Source organism: Cynocephalus volans, chromosome 8 (genome assembly GCF_027409185.1).
Source record: "Cynocephalus volans isolate mCynVol1 chromosome 8, mCynVol1.pri, whole genome shotgun sequence".
Taxonomy (NCBI): Eukaryota; Metazoa; Chordata; class Mammalia; order Dermoptera; family Cynocephalidae; genus Cynocephalus; species Cynocephalus volans.
Window position 1 is genome coordinate 73,762,342 of NC_084467.1, and position 20,339 is coordinate 73,782,680.

Here is a 20,339-nt window from a genome sequence, read left to right on the forward strand (position 1 = left end):
CAAGTTGACCAAAAGTAGTGGTTGGAACATTTTGATATCAGTTCCATCGCTAAGTATGGAGAATTTGCCTTGTTTCTCTTTTTGATAAAGAAGACTGAGAATCTCATACAGGTGTGTGTTGCTTTGTGCTGTAGCTATGCTACTAATAAAACAAATCCTTGTCAATATTAATTATATTTTAAATGAATCCTAGCTGTATATACACAGAGGGCAAATCTTTATATAAACCTAATATTCTTCTCCACCCATGCTCCATACTTTCTAGCTCTGCACATTTATCCATGCCTCCTTTTATTGTTTTGCTTTTTGTTTTTTTAATTTCCTATGCTTACTTTTAATAACATTCACATATTTGCACTTAAATGTATCAGAAACCAAATGAGTTTACCCAGACAGAGGCAGAAAGAAGTACATTTCTTTGGCCACACAGACAGGATTTGACTCCAAGTCTCTGTGATTTTTAACCTCCAGCCAACACTTTCCTCCTGCTCACATGCCCTCTTTCCATATATCGTGGCTCATTCCACACTGGGCTTCCTCCATCAAGTTTTCCTTGATGGCTTCAACAGGAAATAATGTCTCCTGCCTTTGAAATCCCAATGCACTTTAGGTGAACAGTCAAAGCTGCTGAGGTCATTTTCTTCCTTTATTATTAGTATATACATCTTAGTACTCCCAATATCAATGTCTTGAAGGCAATATCTTCACGTCATTTTCATGCTCCCCGCAGCACTTGACAGTGCTCTGTAAATGGTTGTAAATTATTTGTCGAAGGAATAAGCTCCCTCATTTAGCAGATTATTTTAGAAAATTTAGGTCATTTTTATTTTAAACAGGAAAAACACTGTTTTCAGCTCAAGCTTCAGGTTCATATTTTCAAGTTATAGGATGAAATAGAGAGGTAGAGAGAGACCCAACCTACATCAATCTATATTCTCCTATAAGAACTCTCATAGAAAAAAGAAACAAGGTTTATTTGTGTCACTTGTGGGCTAAAAGTTATTCTCAGAAAATAAAAATCCTTTTGAAAGTGCCTGTGGACCTCTATATTATTAAATATTATCAGAATAGTAGTGTTATGGCACAGTTTCCAACTAGGTAAGCCTCTAGCACACACTCATTTATTTTTTGCACAGAACTTCTTCATTTTATTGGCTTCCTTTAGCCATAGTCTTATGTTTTTGATTCCAGTATGTCATACTTCAACCACTGAATTTCTCTACTCTGCTGGCAAAAGAAAATATTTCATTTAAGGTTATTGTTGTTTTTAATTATAGCTTTTTCCAAAATTCAGATGTAAGTTTTGATTTGGTTCACCAAATACGTGCTCATCTGTGTAGATTTTAATTAGAGGAAAATTATTGGAAAAATATTAAGAAAGATAAGGGGAAACTTTAATAAGTTTAAATTTTAAGTGACTAGAATTTTCTCTCAAGAGAAGCTCTCTTAGAAGAGCTTCTATAAGCATCATCTCTACCCTCCATAATAGAGAGAAATACAAAAATGTTAGCTATTTAGGACCTATCACACATGTAAAAATATTAATTCAGTTGTAGCATGTCGTGACAGAAGAAAGAATGATTCATAGAGAGTCTCTCTCTCTCTGTCTTTGGAATGTGCTGCAGAAGTTCTTCCAATTCTCTGCCTAGGTTTCTCCTTTGCCTGCTATTATCTTGGGCATTCATGAACAAAATGACTTTAGAGAAAAATGCTAAGCTGATATGAGAAAAGTGAGCACTCGAACAATCTTAATATCGCTTTGGTGGGTTTTAACAACACATAATAATAAGAATGATAATGGTGAATAATAATCTTAGAGGCAGCTGGTGTTTTATTTGGCTGCGTAGGATCTACTAAATGTTGGATGGGAAAATATTGGTATCCAGTAGAAAATGTCATGTTGCTTTAACCTGCAGAGTGGCTTATTATTGCTATCTATCAAGGGGAATATGCATTATGTTCAAAGTATGACTCTAAAGGGATCTATCAAACAGATGTTTGAAGAACCATATAAGAACTCAGCTGCATAATTATGGTGGAAAGGATAACCCATTACCTAAAGAAGACTCCATTTACAGGTGCTCAGTTATTTCCATTCTTCTGCCTATTACCAAGGAAGAGAATCTCATCACTAAATGCCAGAAAAAATGCTAATTTTCTTGCCAGCTTCTCCACAGCACCAGCAGCCTTAGAGCAGGGAACCTGGAACCAGGCCCATGGGAGCTTCTAGGATTGGGAGCAGAAACCCCACAATAAAGAATTGATGGAGACCTCCAAAAATGCAGTTGGAAGAAAATTTTACTGAAATGCATTCATTAAAAGATATGTTTCCTAATGTGTAAGTCTTGAAAATAAAAGTAATAGCAGCAACCACTTATTGAGGGTTTGATATGTGTCAGGAAATTTGCATATAATATTTCCTCTAATCTTTTACAAGAATGCTGTGAGGTAGGTATTATTAACCAAGTATGACAAACAAGAAACTAGGGTAAGGTTTCCTTCCAAAATCACATAGTTACTAGGAGATAGAGGCAGGATGAGAGCCCAGCCCGTGTGCCCCCAGAGGACATGTTCTTTCCCACTACATCATAGTCCCTATACCCCCTTTGGTGGCCGGCTCCTCCATTCATTAAGGAGAGAAAGGAAGCACTTATTCTGATTCTGACAAAAGAGGGAATTGGTGATACTGCTGCAAAAGCTTGCATTTATGTACCATTTTCCCATTTTTTAAGTTTTCACCCACTGGGAACTACATTATCTTATCTATTCCTAACAACAATCCTGTGATTTGGTAGAGAGAATCCCTATTTTAAAATAAACTAGCTCAGAGATGTTAAGTGAGCTGCCCAAAGTCACACAGCTGACAGGCAGACTGGTACAGTGGAAAGAGTCCTGCTGAGATCGAAGAGGCAGTATACCAGGCATAACTTACCACACACCAAGAGATATCCCTGCCCATACCGTCCTGTTTTCTAGCAATCAGTCAGTTTTTTAAATGACAGGGGATTATAAACTCAGATGGATTCTGTGTTCATGGCAGGGACGTTTAAGTTGTGAAGCAAGGGGAGAATGGAAGGGTGGTTGCTCTTAGGGCAGGATGAAAGTTCAGCTTCATTCTTCCAACAACGGGACACTCATTTGTTTGAGTTGAACACTGACTTTTATCAGGACATGGAACATTGAAATCACGAGTACTATGCGCTTATTTGTGGTCCTTTAAAACCATATCACCAAAGGACTGTTTTTAGTCTGTCAGCAAGGAAAAGGCAATAACTTTGTCATGGAAGGAAAGGAAACAAGGTAGGAAGAAGCCAGCATTTAATGAGCACCAATTATGTGTGAGGGGCTGTGCACATAGCCTCTCACTGAATTCTGACAGCACTCTATGAAGGTAGAGATCCATGAGGCCCACCTTTAGAAAAGGAAGTTGAAGCTCAGCAAGGTTAAATCATTAGGTCAAAGCCACATGACTAGCAAGAGACAGGACTAGGCAGCCGTGGAACCCAGTTCTGCCTGATTCTTTTTACTCTACTACTTAGCTGTCACCCTGATTTATAAACATTATAATGAAATTCTTTGTAATGGAGTTTTACCTACTACATATCCACTTTATTTCTTTGATTAGACTTGATTCATTTTAAAGTCCACATAACCCCAAAATAAAAGTCTCTGAAACTGTTTCCATTCAATCCATACATTCATCACTTCTATTTATTTAGCTCCTCGTTGGTGACAAGCACAATAGTATGTGTGCCGAAGTAAACAAGGCAGACACCGTCCCACCCTCATAAAGATTATACACTAGATTCTGCAAAGAACCAAACAGTTAATATTTTAGGCTTTTCAGTCTGTAGGATCTCTGTTGCAACTACTCAATTCTGCCATTATAGCGTAAAAGCAGCTATACATAATACATAAATGAATGGGTATGGCTGTGTTCTGATAAAATTTTATTCATAAAAACAGGCAGTGGGCCAGATTTGGCCCACGAGAGTTTTCAGACCCTTGCTCTCTAGAGGAAGACTCAAAAGCAACCAAGTAATTAGTAACACAATGTGATAATTATTCTAATCGAAAATAATATAGTGAGTTCTGGGTATATATTGCAGGGGCACCTAAACCAGACTGAGAGATGAAGGATAGCTTCCAGGAAGAATTGTCATTCTCAGAGCAACTTGAAGGATGAGTAGGAATCAACCAAATACAATTTTCTGGTTCTCTTCCACTTATTCTACATATGTTTTCCTTTAACCACATTTCTCATGAATGATTCTTTATTCTACAAATACCTGAGTCATTTGCTTGTCTCATCACTTTTCCTCAGAGTAATTCAAGTCCTCTCCCCTTCCTCCCACAACAAGTACATCAAGTTTTTACTTCAGTCTGCCACATTCTAGATTTTTGTCAGCCCACCAACAGTCTTGTAAAAGTCTGAACAAAGACAAAGCTGAACTTAAACAGATGAATTTTATAGTATGTACTTCAAAAAGCTATTGAAAATAAACAAAGCCAACAGCCCAACTCCCAGGAGTCCTCACAGGATGGCTGAACTGTGATGAAGGCAGCATAGACCAGAGTCTGAAGGAACCCAACTTTATCACAATCTCAATAAATTCTCACACATAAAGCTTCAAGGAACATGAACTCACACCCAAAAATCAAAAGTATACACAATAGGAAGGTTGAGAAAGAGCTGCAGAAGTATCAGATAGCAAAATCTGACCTGCAAAGAGTTTAGATATTGAAATTAGATTAAAAATAAAATAATACTTGAAATATTTTTAGCAGAAATAAATGATTAACCATATGTGCAAGAAACAAGAGACCATAAAAAAGACCAAGTAAATTTGAAAAATAACCCAACAGAACTTCTAGAAATGCATTAATAAGTGAATTAAGAAACAGATTAAACACAACTCAAGAAAGAATTAAAATATATACAATTATAAATTGTCAATTTATAATTAAAATTTTTTAAAATTAAAAATGATGAAAAAAAGGAATTAGTTATTTGGAAGAGATTGATTAAGTAAAAGATTAATGTTGCCAAATAGAGAATTAGAGAACTATCAGGTAGATCCAAATAGAGAATCAAGGATTAATGCATACACGCAAAGAGCTAGAATATATGAAAGAGGCATAAAATGTACTAGAATATGATATGTAGAAACAAAGAGAGAAGATGTACCAGAATATGATAAAGAGAATGTGGAAGAGACACTATTGGAAGAAACTAAGACTGAGATTTTCCAGAATGATTAGAAGAGTGAATGCAAACCTTTGGCTATAAAATAAGCAGCCCATCGCCAAGTGAAGGATTTTTCCTTGTTCACTATATTTTGCCAGGTTACAATCAAGACACTTTCTACTATTTTTTGGGGTAATTGAGTTATGAAGGAGTCATGGTATTTTGATAATATTATACTACTTGGGCTTCAAAAGCAGGTAATATTGTGAAAAACATTCTGTCCAGTTTGCATTTTCTTCACCCACCAACTACATGACTTTCTTTCCACAACATTACTTTCTGTTTTTAGTAAAAACTGGGAAACCCTGGAATCTGGGCTTTAGGATAGTGTTGAAATCCTTGGAGACCCTCAATGTCTGGTACAATGTTTGACACAGTAGTGATTGTGTAAGGAAAGTTGTTGACTGATGACCAGCATGATCAGGTCAGCAACAACTGGCGATAAGAAAGTTTATTGAAAGTGACATCTGAAAAAAAACCAACCTAACAGTGTCTTTCCAGACCTTAAAATAAAACTGGAATTAGCAAATACTACCCTAAAACATATATCCCCCAGCCACCTTACAGGAAAGGCTTAGATTTAATCAGAATAATCTTAGCTAACATTTATGGATCATTTACTACCAGACGTTGTGCTAAGCATGTAATGAGAAGAAGAAAACAGGAATTATTTTATATCCTCTTCAACAAAATATCTTTAGCCTACATTATTAAAGACAAGTTGCTTATATTCTCTAAATGCATCAATGAATCCAATGCCTAGCGTGTTCAACTACTACCATTGTAATACAAAAAGCTTCACAAGATAAATAAAATAAATACATAAAATTAATTTTATTTCACTTTAACATGGAAAAGAAAACTTTATGTTGTAAAAATTTTTAAAAAATTGACAAAAAGTTTGGGTTGTTGAAACCCTATTTTCTTAACACAGTATATATAAAACAAAATTATACCCATGAAGAAATGGAAAGAAAAATGTTTCTTGGTTTAGTCAGTTTGGTCTGCTCCCTGCAGGGGGCTGTGAATCTATCAGATACAGCATAGCCTTGGTCTCAGGTCAGTGAATTTCAAAATTTATGGTACACCAGCATCACCAATACACATATTAAATATCTAGATTCCTGAGCTGGACTGGAAGAATCCTGATTTGGCAGGTTTGGGATGAGGCCCAGAATTCTGTCTTTTTGCAGGCACCACAGGTAATGTGAATGAGTAGTCCAGAGTGTCCCCACGAAACCCTGTCTTAAGAGAAACACAGTCTCAAGCCCTTCCTTTCTAACAACCCTGAGAATCCTGAACAAGTCTAGCTCAACCACAGAAGTGATAATGATTTGCAAGGGTCTGATTTGGACTGGATCCCCTACGTGACTGACCTGGATCCATAATCAGAGGGACAGATTAGAGTCATCATGATTTTCAGGCATGAGGTAAGCTCCTAGTTAGTATGACAGTTTCTTTAATAATTGATTCAAAAGCATTACACATTTAAAGAAATTCTTTTCATATGTCTGTCTACTCCTTCCCTACTCCAAAAAGAGATTTTCTCACCTTTTTATAGTTGTTACGAAAATGTGCCATTTTCTCTTGGCCTTCAACCGCAGTTTCAGTTTCAAGAAGAAAGAATAGTTTGGGCAGAACAAATGTTTGCAACATTTTTTATTTAACTGGAAGAGTGAGCGGTCAATATGTTTACCTGATTGCATAGCAGCCAATTGGACACTGAATCCTCTTGAAAGTGGCTAAAACCAAGCGGGTAGAGAGGATATATAAAAATGTCTGGTAAAATACAACTGAGTTTGCTCTTGATTTGAAGCAACCCTTTGATTTGAAGTACTCTTTAGCAACTGTTTCCTTAAGATAGAAATTACTATAAGTGACAGATCCTAATTATTACGAAGACATAAGGTTTTGTCATTTCTGTTTAATGTGTGAAGTACATGCATTTGCTCTCACTCAGAGAGAGTCAATCAGGAGGGAAAAACCATAAAATATATTTACTGTAACATCTACTTATCAACATGGAGTTCCTCTGCCCACTGAAATTCATACTACACAACATTCACTCCAAAGAGTTAGCAATATATCACTTTTTTTGTTCCAGAACTTTTTGATGACTTTGCAAACCAGTTGACAATTCAGCACAAATGCATCTGGAGTCACGCTGACACGTTGTGACAGAATCACACAATTACGTGGGATTCATCCCACTCTGAAAAATGCCTGGACAGCGAACAGCAGAGGTAAATGGAATCAAATGTCAGAGCCAGCACAGACTGGGAGAGACTTGAAATTCAGACTACACAATCTATGGGGAAAGCTTCCTGCTGTGGCATGGAATACAGGTGACAAATTGAAAATGGCAGCAAGACGTCTAAGAACAACTCTTGCTTTGTTCTTCCTTGGCCTCTTTGGGGTCCTCAGGGCAGCAACAATATCATGCAGAAATGAAAAAGGTGAAGCTGTTGATTGGTAAGTAAATGAAATGTAAGGACTGGTGTATGCAAATAGAAAGCCTGAGTGTGGGAGGCAGACTGGCTCACTGTGAAGTTCCTGAGCAGAACTTCCAACCTGCTTCCTCCCTTTAAAAAGAAAGGGTATTAAAGTGTGCAAATGGGCCAAATTCCTGGACTGGAGTAGGCTTCTGAGTGAGGGATTTTCCCCATGAGAAAAAGCTGAGCTGCCCCTCTGATTCACTGCTCTCAGCAGAGAAACTGGTAGGCACAGAAGTGGGATTGAGCTGACAACTTCTGCCAGCTTGAAATTTCCTTTAATTACATTGTGGCTTTTCCTAACAGAACCCTTCCAACATCCTTTTAGAGACTGATAAAGGATAGAAGGCAGATTACTTTTCTTCTGAAACTGCATCATGCATTTCTCTTTATGAGAACCAGAAGGAGGACTTGATCACATACAGCACTATCTAGTTAACCTAGGTTTGTTAGGCAGCACCAGGAGCTGTTGCAGTGGGTAACTGGTCCCTTGTATACAGAGACTAAACACCGAGTTGTGTTATAGTCATAGATTCTCCTAAAGCTTTGATCACGTTTTCACTCTCTAATTAGGGTGTTTAGGTTTTTCATTATGGTTGGCATCAAGCTTTGTATAAACTTCAGGTTAGGGAACACAGATGTACTCATTCACCCAGTCTTTCTGCAGTTACTGAGCTCATACAAGGCCCTATGCTGAGTTTTGAAAATATAAATGTTAATAAAACATAGTTATCACCCACAAGCAGCTCACAGTATGTGGGAAGGGCACGTGTGGGGCACTGGGGAGCACAGAGCCCAGAAGGCTTCCCTGAGGAAATAGTTCTTGACCTAAATTCTAAGAACAATTGTGAAGTAGCTAGAAAAAGAAGGGAGGTTCAAGGGTATCTCAGGCCAATGAAGAAGCAGTGAGGAGGTACAGCGGCAAGAAGCAGCCTGGAAAGTTGGAGCTGCAAGTATTTTGGTATTGCTGGAGCTTCAGGAGAATGTGGGAAAATGGCGGGAAGTGAGGCTAGAGAGGCAGGTGAGGGCCAGGTCATGTAGAGCTGTGTGTGCTGAGCTGTGGGGTTTGAACTTGACACTGAAAGGGAAAAACTAAAGGACTTCAAGCAGCGATGTGATATGGTCAGATTTACATTTTAGGAAGCTGACAGGCAGTACTGTGAAGGCTGGACAAATGGGGACCAGTTTAGAGTCACTGAGACCAATAGGACTTTTGCAGCCTTCAGGTGAGAAGAGGTGTGGACCTGAGTTGAAGAAGTGATATCAGAAATAGAGAGGAAGGAACACTCTGGGAAGACTTGGTAAAGGATGGGCTGCAGCGGGTAGGAAAGAGGGAGAGGTTAAAAAAGACCTTTAGGTCTCTGGCTTCTTGTGACTATGCGGATATCCCTAATAGTATGGGATGACCAAATTTAAAGAAAAATATTGAAAACTTGTTTTCAAAAACATGCAGTTAGAGGTTTCTGGGTCATCTTTGTATTTTGATTCATCTGGACCTCAGTATAGAAGTCTGGGCTAGAAATAGATTTAGGAATCTTCAGCATATAATTAGAGACCCAGGAAAAATGTTTAAAAGTACTAGTTCTCAACAGGTGTGTCATGGCACACTGATAGTCCACAAACCCTTCATTGATGGGCCACCAAATTGTGACTGATATATAAAATTTATTTTTGCCACAACTGAATGGACATATTATTTGGTAATATCTGTCAGAGAGAATATAAGCACCTTATTGCCAAGCTGCTACAATTTACTGAAAGAGTTAAAGGGCAGAGACCATCAAGTCAGCACCAGAGAAAAATTTCACATTTCCTGCCACATATGAGGACCTGGCTCTGTGAATAGGAAAGTATACAACGGACGTGAAGAGTTCACTTAAGTGGAAACATAAGATTGAAGAGAACCAAGTGAAAAATATGAAGCTTTTATGGGCAGTTAGAGACACTATTGCTTGGTAATAGTATTTATATTACAATGTATTCACTGTGAGTGTTTAGGGGTTAATTGTGGGGTTCATGCTCTTAAAAAGTATTTGGCTAGACTAGTGGTTCTCAACTGAGGGCAATTTTGCCCTCAGGGGACTTCTGACATGTCTGGAGACATTTTTGATTGCCACAAGTTGGAGGTACTACTGGTACGTAATAGGTAGAAGCCAGGGATCCTACAATGCAGACAGTTCCCATGACAAAGAATGATCAGCTCATAATGTGAATAAAGCACACTGAGAAACCCTGGGCTAGGTGATCCAAGAATGCCTGAATGCTATATGGGCCCAACCACCTCTCCTCCCTGTGAGATACCCAAAGGAGAAATACAAACAGGAAGCAAACAGTAAAGAAAGGGCCTACTTAATTAGTTGGTCTTGGCCCTGAACTGTCAATGCAGAGCATTCTGATAAACTGAGCTGAAGAATGTGGTTTAGGCCAGAGGCTCAAGTGAGCCTCCTCTTACCCCGAAGCCCAAACCCAATACCCAGACAGGCAGCTGCAAAGAGTACCAGGCACTTATGGCAAAAGAGAATCCAAGACTTCTGTTGTCTTAGGTCTGGGCCTTGGCTTTCTCCCCACTGCAGCCATATGAACTGTGGAAGCAACATAGAAAGACACTCTGAATGTTCGTGGACTTCCACCTCAAAGACCTCATCCACTAGGCCCATTGACATCTTAGAACATATCCAATCAGAATTACATTTCCTTCTCTGGGGAAGTGGGAAGATCAGGGTGAAGAGAGAGGCAGGATGCATAAGCAAATCCCTTTCCTTAGCGGTCTTTTGTGAAACATAAGAGAGAGATTTTTGTTTAACACATTGACTGCCACTAGAAAAGCAGTCAATAAATGTTATTAATTCATAATTATTTCCTTATTAGGTTTACCTTTTATAAATTACCTAAAAGGCAAGATAAGGAAAGTAGAGAGACTGGGTTAGAGTACTTGTACCTAGACTCTACAATCCGAAGCTGGAGGAGGAGTGAGTACCTAATGAATACCACCGGGAGTGTTTTGGGAAGGACATTACAACAGCTCTATGAAGCATATGCCTCCAAGGTATGTTAGTTAATCTTTTATGTGAATCATGTAAAATGCATAAAGCAATCCAAAGCTTCCAAAAACTTTTTCATACTCACTCACCCAACCTCCAATCCTAGCAACTTGAAGTCAGTTAGCTCAGAACTAGCCCAGGACAACTATCGGAATCAATCTGAATAAGACCTTAGAAAATATGTCATCGTACTCTGCAGCAATGCTATATGGTCGGTTCACTTGGCACCATGTCCAATGGTATTACTGGGAAAGTTGTGAACTAATTGTATATTGAAGTCTTGGGGCTGCCAAAACTTCTGCCAATTCACTTAAATAATCTGCTTGATAGAAATGGGGAGAAGAGCCCTTTTCTGCTACAAGGCTACAAGGCAAATACAGATCGGTGATCAATATGTCATGAGTTATGGGTTGTTTACATCGTGGTGTTAATGAGTGGTGTTGACCCAAGAAAAGGGTTCTACTTGGTCTTCCTTTTAATTAATTATTTTCAAAATGGTAGACTGAGAGCTCAGGCTTTAGTTCAAGGCCCTAGAACTAACTTGCCTGAATGGAGATTAAACCTGCTATCTGGACGTCATCAGGCAATAAGCTAACCAACTAAATAGACATAGGTAAGTGGCCTGCTGGCTCAATGTGGGCAGCCTCCCGATGTTCCAGGCACCATCTGCTGCTGTTCAGTGACAACATACTGCTTTCCAACCAGGGGTGACAAGTAAACTCAAGCAACTTATGCTTATGCATGCATTTCCTAACAATAACTTACAGAAAAGTAAATATATAAAATAACTCAGTGTCTATAATATGCTAGGGTCTCTGCTGGTCCTTTACATATGTCAAGTAATTTAATGCCCACAGTAATACTGCTTTAGCTTCCAGCGTTACTACACATGTGTATCTGAGTATTTATTCAAAATGTGCGTGGATCTGTCACTGTATGTGGCATTATTCATTTTATTCACCTGCCATTAAGACCAGCCTCAGAGCCAAGTTACAAAGTTAAAACTTACTTGTAGGCTGTTGGAGTACATATGATGTGCCAAACACTGTTTCAGGTGCTTTAAAATTTTTTTTTAATCTCAACAACAGCCCTGTTTTGAATAAACAGACTATTATGTAAAGTGAATACTGCCTGCAGCTATTTCTGCTTTCCAAGGTTGGAGGTGGGGATGGGGAAGGAACATAACTATCAGTGAGAAAACAAATGCCTGCATTGTTCCCTTCTCCATCTCAGAGACTTCTGGGAGAGGGGAAAAGAAAGAGTAACACTGTAAAGCCTCTGTCATTTACCTTACTTGGAGTAGATTGTCCTTAGTTTGGCAGAATACAATAATGATCTCTGGAGGTGCAAAGATAGCCCCAGAGCCTAGGAGGGAGAGAGAGAGAGAGAGCTAAACTGTTCTGCAAAACAAAAAAAGGGTGGAAGGGAGTTAGGAATTAAAAAGAGTAAGAAATATGGAGGGAGATTGGAGTAGGGCATTGTGGTGATGATGTGAAACTATTCAGTGTTTCCTACACACACAATGCCTCCGGGATTGGCTCTGGGACGAAAATGACAGAAAAGGGGCTGATTTCCATATCCGACAATCATGGAGCCAAAAGAAGAGAGCAACAGCAGTGGGTGATATCAGTATGACACTGAGCGGTCTTTGGAAGCTGGAATTACATCCCAGAAATGACTGTTAGAATGTAACCCCTCTACCCCCTGACCTGGAATTGAACTTCGAATAGTATGGAAGGCAAGATCAGAGAAACTGGTTTTAAATCTCAAGTGTCACGGTGACCAAGGCCAACAACTGAGTTATATTTGGAATTGTTTCCCTTCTCTTGCCTTTGCAAATAAGAACCTTCCACTCATTTTAATAATATTTATCAAACTATATTGCCGTTGCCTACATAGATGGTCCCCGACTTATGTTTGACTTTGCGATGGTACACATACAACCATTGTTTTTCACTTTCAGTACAGTATTCAATAAATTACGAGATATTCAGTACTTTATTATAAAATAAGCTTTGTGTTACATGATTTTGCCCAACTGTAGGCTAATATAAGTGTTGTGAGCACATTTAAGGTAGGTGAGGCTAAGCTATGATGTTCAGTAGGTTAGGTGTGTTAAATATATTTCTGACTTACAATGTTTTCAAATTACTATGGGTTTCCTGGGATGTAACCCCATCCTAAGTTGAGGAATATCTGTACTTGCCTGTCTATATTCCCTGCTGGACTGGGGACAGAGACCCCTCTAGTTCAACATCGAATACTCAAAACAATACCCAACATGTATTAAAGGAATAAGGCTGTTCAAAGGCAAACACATCTACATATTTTTAAGTCGACGACCTTTTCCCTTTATCAGTAGCCTCTCTTTCCACGAGGCTTCAACCTGCTTAACCTTAGCTGGCTGTTACACTCCTCGTTAGAATAACAAACTTCATGTATCATAAAGAATAAAATTCCTCAGCAGATCTTCCCAGCGTCCCTCCATGTTGCACCCAAAAGGTACACAAATGGCCTCCTTAACACGTTCAGTGCAGGTGCATAGACCAACTAACTGCTGGAGTTCTCCAGAGAAGGACAGTGATATGAATGTCATTGTGTAGCTATGGTCAATTACGGAAAATGAAGGTAAGGAAACAGCTTACTCTCTTGGACATTCCTAAACACACTAGTCAAGAATGCTACACAGACTATGCTGTACATTTTTAAAAAATGTTATCAGGTTACATCAAGTAATTAAGCAACTGTGAGAGACTCAGTTATTGACTTTTTTTTTTCTGAGAGAAAAGCAAGGGGCTTTTTTAAGGAGATGGGATATCCTTTCCTGCTTTTAATTATGCCACTGAGTTTTTTAAAATATCAACATTATTGGCTTCCAATAAAAGTCACTACATCATGACACAAATGAGATGGAACCACTCAGAACAAATATAAGCAAGTCTCCAAAATATGACAAAGAAACACTATCAAAGTAATAGCTTTATTTTGACTCAGAGATTTGGCTGTTTGGAGAACTGACTCATATTTGCCTTACCAAAGGAAATCCAATAATACATTAAAATTTACCACTTTTTTTAAGCAGGGAAATAATAAGTTGGGAAGGTGAAATGACACTGAAAAATGGATTGAAGAAAAATCCTCCCATATCAGGGAGGAAGGAGGAGTAGATAATGAGGAATCCTGATTAAACACCAAGCTATGATCAAGCAGCAGAGCACAAAGTAGGCAGAGGAAATCAGATCCTGACAGCCAGCTCTGCACTGAGCCTATAATATCAGTGGAAAAAAACCCAAGTGTGATCCTTGGCTGGTTGTTCCTACTTCATTTCCTGAGCAAATAATTCAGTACTCTTTTATTATATACTTGTTACTTAATCAGAAACCTATTCCAAAACAACCAAGAAAAATAAGAATATGGCCCTGACACAGAGATCACAGTGCATAGGGCTCCTGTCACATGAGTCAAAACCATGCATAGTTAAGAATGGACTTCCTTTCCCCTCTCTTGCATGTCACAGAATTCATACTGATAGGGAAATCGCCAATTAGAGGAACGGATGACTTCTCGTGTGAATTAATGATAGCGCTAGACTACAAGCTGGGTAGGTGGTAGAAATGTTGTGAACGTTTGTCAGTGGAAGATTTACACCATTATAACCATAATATATTCCTGCAGAGTAACAACACAGGCTATCTAATATACAATGATGGAGTCCCTAAATCTGTGAATTACAGCAGGAAGTACGGACACACCAAAGGTATGGCAAAGGCTCTTGGTTTCTCTTTCCTATTGGAAATCAATGTCTTCTTAAACATTTCATTTTGAATATTCTTATATTCCACAGTAAAAAAATCTTTTCTTCTTAATGGTTTATTTTGAGTTATTGAAATGTATGATTTCTATATCACAGGTTACAATATATGATCTGACTTGTCAATCTCCTTTTCAGAAATGCCATCTATTTCTTAATATATTTTTAAATATATGCTTTACAACAGAAATCCAAGTACTGACTACTGGGAATACCAGCCAATATACTCATATATAGTCATATACCAGTCTATATACATATATATAGATGCACATACATACATATGTATGTATGTATGTATAAATGTGTGTGTGTGTAGTGTATGTATACACACACATTTTAGTCAGGTTTATTGAGGTATAATTTACACAGTAAAATTAACTACTCTTAATGTACAGTTCCCTTTGAAATAAACATTTTTGAAAAGGTATTGTTAAATAGTTTTTTATATTATAGTAATTTTTGTTATATATTGTTATTATACATTTTATTATATATAGTAATTTTATCATAGTAACTTTAGTCATTTTCTATTTATTGACTATGCATACGTATATAAACGTATTACAGAAAAATTCAAAAGCAAGTAAACAAAAAATCTGTAATCATAATACTCATTAGATAACCACACTTAGTTCTTTCTACTTTTTCTTAGATAGATATTTTAAAACATTTTTATAAAACTATTGTAATGACTACTTTTCAATCTTTTAAAATTTAATAATTATGAATAGTTTTCCATAGCAGCAAGCATTCTTCAGAAGATTCCAAATTCAAATACGTTCAGGGGGCAGGCAAGTGATGTCAACAAGTGAAGTGGGCTGAACTAACATGTAACTGGAGGACACATACTCAGTCTAAAGGGGCAGTAACTTCTCAACTTACCTTGTAGGCATACAGTTATATCCCTCTTTCATTGGGCTTGTAGAATTGGGTGACTTTTCTGCCGATAAATAAGCATCAATTTCTTACCTCAAATTATTGCAAATACATTTCTTCATTTGATTTTTTCTCTTTCAACTCTGTTTTTTAGACAGCTTTTGAAAATAGCTTAGCCAATTAGCAGCAAAGACACCACCTGAAGCTTGCCAGGTGACAGTATAGTTTAACAAGGTCAAATTCCAATTTAGCGAATTTGCATTCTGCCAAAACTAATTTTCCTTGTGGTTTCAATATGAAATTCCTCTTAACGCTTTACAGGATGGCTGCCCTGGCTCCCCTTTTGTGGTGGCTTATCATCAATAATGGTGTGTGCCTGAACTGTTTTTGAAATCTTTGAAAAACAAGCATAATCCTTGTGATTATTAGTTTAATAAAACATTAACCTAAAGCATAAATGGGCTTAAATGTTGCAGCTTTGAACCCTATTTTAAAAGGAGCTTTGTTTTCTGATTTATCTGTATTAATGTATTTTTGGTAGGTTTACTGCTCTGGAACAGAGTCCAGGGGTTCTGGCTGATTCATTCCATTCCCCAGTTTCCTCCAATTCCTGAAGAAGGCTATGATTATCCACCCACAGGGAGACGAAATGGACAAAGTGGCATCTGTGTGACTTTCCAGTACAACCAGTATGAAGCAATAGGTAACACTAGAGAAAAAAGGAGGTAGCAATGTTGAAGGGATTTGGAAACGTATTAAGAAATGTGTCACTTCACTTATTTATCTATTTAGAAGCCCTCTGATGCCTAGATTCTAACAGTGGCTTTGACATGGTGAAACCTTCAGCAGGCTTACTTATTGGGCCTTAGTTCCTGGTCTACCAATGAAGTCATTGAACTTGATCAGAGGAATTAGTTTTGAATGTATTCAGGGGCCAGGTAGGTAAAAAAATGGGTGAAGCAGACAGACGGTTACATGGGCAATGGGGACAGTGATGAGCTGGGGTGTTAACTCTCCCATAGCTTCAGTGAACTCTATCTTATTGTGGTTCTACAGGAATACAGGCCTAATGATTGCAGATCTCCATATTTTTTACAAGGATCCAGAAACTTAGGGGATGTGTTATATGTGTGTGCATATGCACGTGTGTGTGTGTTTATGTATGAGAGAGAGAGAACTCCTGATTTTTAAATATGGGCTCAATCTTATTTTAAAATTTTACAGACACCTGTTGCCTGTAGGCTGCCAACATGACATCTCTCAGCCAGATAATCTTTCTTTGAGACCTCAAGCTCAAATAGCCAAAAATAATTGGATTTGGCAAACTATGGTGGGGGAGGAGGAGAAGTAGGAACACTTTTACCAATCACTTTTTACTGAGGAGATTGCTTAGTAGCATTGAAGAGTGACTTGCCTCTAGCCACAGGAGGTTTAGAAAATATTTCTCATCAAATTTCTACCTTATGGCAAGGATCACAGAGCTTCTAACCCAACTTAAGCCCTAGTCTAGCCAGCTGAGTTCATGTAATGATTAGAGAGCTGAGTATCGTAGAAATAGGCATGCATGCTGATGAGTTGATTATTCTTGAAGCTGGATGATCAGTACAAGGAGTTCTCTACTATTGTATATGCACATATAGGAGAAAAACATAATCTCCAAGGCCAAATTACCTGGGTCCAAATATCAACTCCATTAGTTACAAGCTTTATAACATTGGGTGTAAAAAGTAAGTTCTTAGTTAATTCATCCATAAAGTAAGGATTAAGTAAAACCATGTAAAACTAATAGAACAATGTCTGGAAAGCAGGAAGTGCTCAGTAGGTGTCAACTATTTTAACTAAAAGTCATTTGAAGTCTATTGGTTTAAAGAAGGGAATACTTGTGTTTTGAGGTTTTTGTTTTGTCTTGTTCTTTAATCCACAACAAGATCTATAATATTAACAACAGGTATTTCCATTTGTGTTTTAATTCTCAACTCTTCTTTACTGTTTCTTGATTCAGATTCTCAGCTCTTGGTCTGCAACCCAAACATCTACAGCTGTTCCATCCCGGCCACCTTTCGCCAGGAGCTCGTTCACATGCCCCAGCTGTGCGCTAAATCTCATTCATCAGAGACCCCTGACCGGCACCTCACCACTCTGCAGTCAGCCCAGGGACAAAACTTCCTCCATTTTGCAAAGTCTGATTATTTTCTCGATGGTATGAAAGGCCATGACAAACGATATGCTATAGAACTCTGCTGTTGGACTTGCTATGGATTGCTTAGAGGAAATATTCTGATTACTCGGGGGAAGAGAAATAGAAGAGAAGGGAGGAAAAAGGAAAGAAAGGAAAGAGGAAAGTCAAAGATCAATTCAAACATTTTCCTGCTCCATTTGAATAGGAGCGTTGCTGATCTGACCACAAAATATCTCACAACAATGCAGCCAGGGGAAACTCAGTTTCCAGCCTCTGCTGGGCATGGAGCCACAGCCGTCTCCTCTTCCTCCATTGCCTATGCAGTTATTTTAAAGCTTCCTTACTCTCAAGTCCTTTAAATGACCCTGCCCCCCCCCACTCATAGCTTCACTTTCTCCTTCATAAAGACAACAAAAATCACTAGAGAGAAACCACTTATATTGCACCCTGACCCCTCCAACAATCTTATCTGTTTTCATTCCTTTTAACCGGGTTTTCTCCCATCCAAACAGAAGTGATGCACACCCTGTGCTCTGGAACCTATAGTAGCTTCAGAATACCTTGATTTGTCTACTTGATCTCTCCTGCTTCAACTCTCTTCCCTCTTCTGTTTCAACTCTCTCACTCCACAGGCTCCTTCCTCATAGCATTCATGACTAAAAACCCTCTCTCAATTCTAAACCTCCTAAATCTCTGTTCTTCTTTTTTTCTCCAAATTTCTTTTTTAAAAAACTCTTCAGGACCTCCACTTGCTCAGTGCTCCTTCACTGCAGTCTTGCTTCTTTCTGTAGACATTGCAATCTCTCCCCAGTCACCAATGACTGTCTTAGATGACCTTGCTATCTTCCTTGCTTATTTCCTTCTTTCCTTCCTTTACACATTAAATAAAATTTACTGAATGCCTACTACTTGCCAAGCCCTATGTTAGACCTACAGATTCAAAACTAACAGGATAGAAAGAGTCTCTGCAGAATTTGGCACTGATGAAACCCGTTCCTTTCTGAAACACTCCCCTTCACTAATTTTGAGGAGTACACAGTCTCTTGGTCTTCCCCCCACTTCTTTTAAGTGTCTTCTGCCAGGTCCTCCTCCTCTGACTACTTCTTAGGTGACTGGGTTGCCAAGTAGTACTCTGCTCTTCCTTATGTCATTCTACATACCCATGCTGGGCGATTCCAGCATGCCCTCAGGTGATTCCCAAGTCTGGATCTCCACACCAGATCTCTGTACTAGGTGATGTATTCAACAGTACATGGGACATTTCCACTTGGAGGTAGTACAGCCACACCAAATTCAACACGCCAAAATCAACTCATCATCATCCCCGATAAACCTACTCTTTTTCTCATATTCTGCAGTCACCCAGGTATTCTAGATCTCTTCTTTTTTTCACTCCTCTAACAAACCGTCAAATTCAGTCAGTTCCATGTCCTTAGTGACCCTCATATTTATTTTATCCTCTCCAAACTCTCTGCCACCACTACAGTACACACCTGTGTTTATTGTCACAGTTGTTGTGATGACCTTATGCCTTCCCTAATTCCTTTCTAACCCACCCTAGCCAATCATACTGCTCATTGCCTCTCAATTAATATTTATAATCATAAATCAGTTTCTATTAATTCTCCACTAAATAAAAATTCTCCATAGATTTCAGGAAAATCTAGGCATTTTTGCATGGCTTATAATGATCCCTAGAAACTATCCCATGATTACTTCATTATTCTTTCTGAAGGTCTTTTCAGGACAAAAATGTATATCATTCCTTTGCTTATATGGAACAGTAGATGTTTGCAGACACCAACATCATCCTAATAATGATGATAATAACTTTTATTTGCATATCACTTAGCATTTTACAAAATGTTTTCCCATCTACTCTCTCATTTATGTTGTTGTTATTGTGTTTGTGGCATCCATATTCAGGAGTGAATGATGATTTCCATCCCTGAGGATATTTTCAGGGACTTATCTAAGTGTAAATACCAATCTCACTATCTTTCTCCTTATAAACCCTAGACATCTTTGCAGCATGGATGGCTCAACAGTTGAAGTCACACTTGCTAACAGAAACCTGGCAGCGAAAGAGACAAGAGCTTCCTTCAAACTGCTCCCTTCCTTACCATGTCTACAATATCAAAGCAATTAAGATATCTCGACAATCCTATTTCAGTTCTTATCAGGATCATGCCAAATGGTGTATTTCTCAAAAGGGCACCAGAAAACACTGGACATGTATTGGAGACCTAAATCGGAGCCCACACCAAGCCTTCAGAAGTGGTGGATTCATTTGTACTCAAAATCGGCACATTTACCAAGCATTTCAAAGATTAGTTTTGTTTTATGAGAACTGTAACTAAACTTGGTGAAAGGACACATGTACTATCATTGAAAACATTGATAATGGGTCTTCTTCCATTAGAGCCATTCTTTATACATTAAAAGCCTGTTAATATCCTCACAATCTGGATATTATCAAATAAAACATTTTTCCCCATGGTTACCATTATTTATTCTAATTAGTGGCAATTTATCTACTTTGCCATAAACATAACATAGTTTATGATTATATACCATAAACATAGTTTATGTTCATATACCATAAATACAAAATATTATACACAACTAAAATAGGAAGAGAGGGAATGAAAAGAAAAATTTTTTCCAGATTAGTCAACTCCAATTGTTC

At 38.1% G+C, this 20,339-nt stretch overlaps 1 protein-coding gene across 1 annotated transcript; it reads left to right on the top strand.

Moving 5' to 3' along the window:
- The first annotated feature begins 7,607 nt into the window (after positions 1-7,607).
- On the top strand, positions 7,608-20,010 carry DNASE2B (deoxyribonuclease 2 beta). The gene is made up of 6 exons (XM_063105782.1): positions 7,608-7,720; positions 10,609-10,786; positions 14,457-14,538; positions 16,013-16,174; positions 17,474-17,671; positions 19,670-20,010. The coding sequence occupies exons 1-6, from the start codon at positions 7,608-7,610 to the stop codon at positions 20,008-20,010; spliced, it is 1,074 nt and encodes a 357-aa protein (XP_062961852.1).
- The last annotated feature ends 329 nt before the right edge of the window (positions 20,011-20,339 follow it).

Bases quoted from the DNA above. Each gene is read 5' to 3' on its own strand.
- DNASE2B (XM_063105782.1), top strand. From the start codon at position 7,608: ATGGCAGCAAGACGTCTAAGAACAACTCTTGCTTTGTTCTTCCTTGGC. The intron at 16,175-17,473 runs GTAACACTAGAG...TTCTTGATTCAG, and splicing joins CAACCAGTATGAAGCAATAG to ATTCTCAGCTCTTGGTCTGC. The intron at 17,672-19,669 runs GTATGAAAGGCC...TATAAACCCTAG, and splicing joins GTCTGATTATTTTCTCGATG to ACATCTTTGCAGCATGGATG.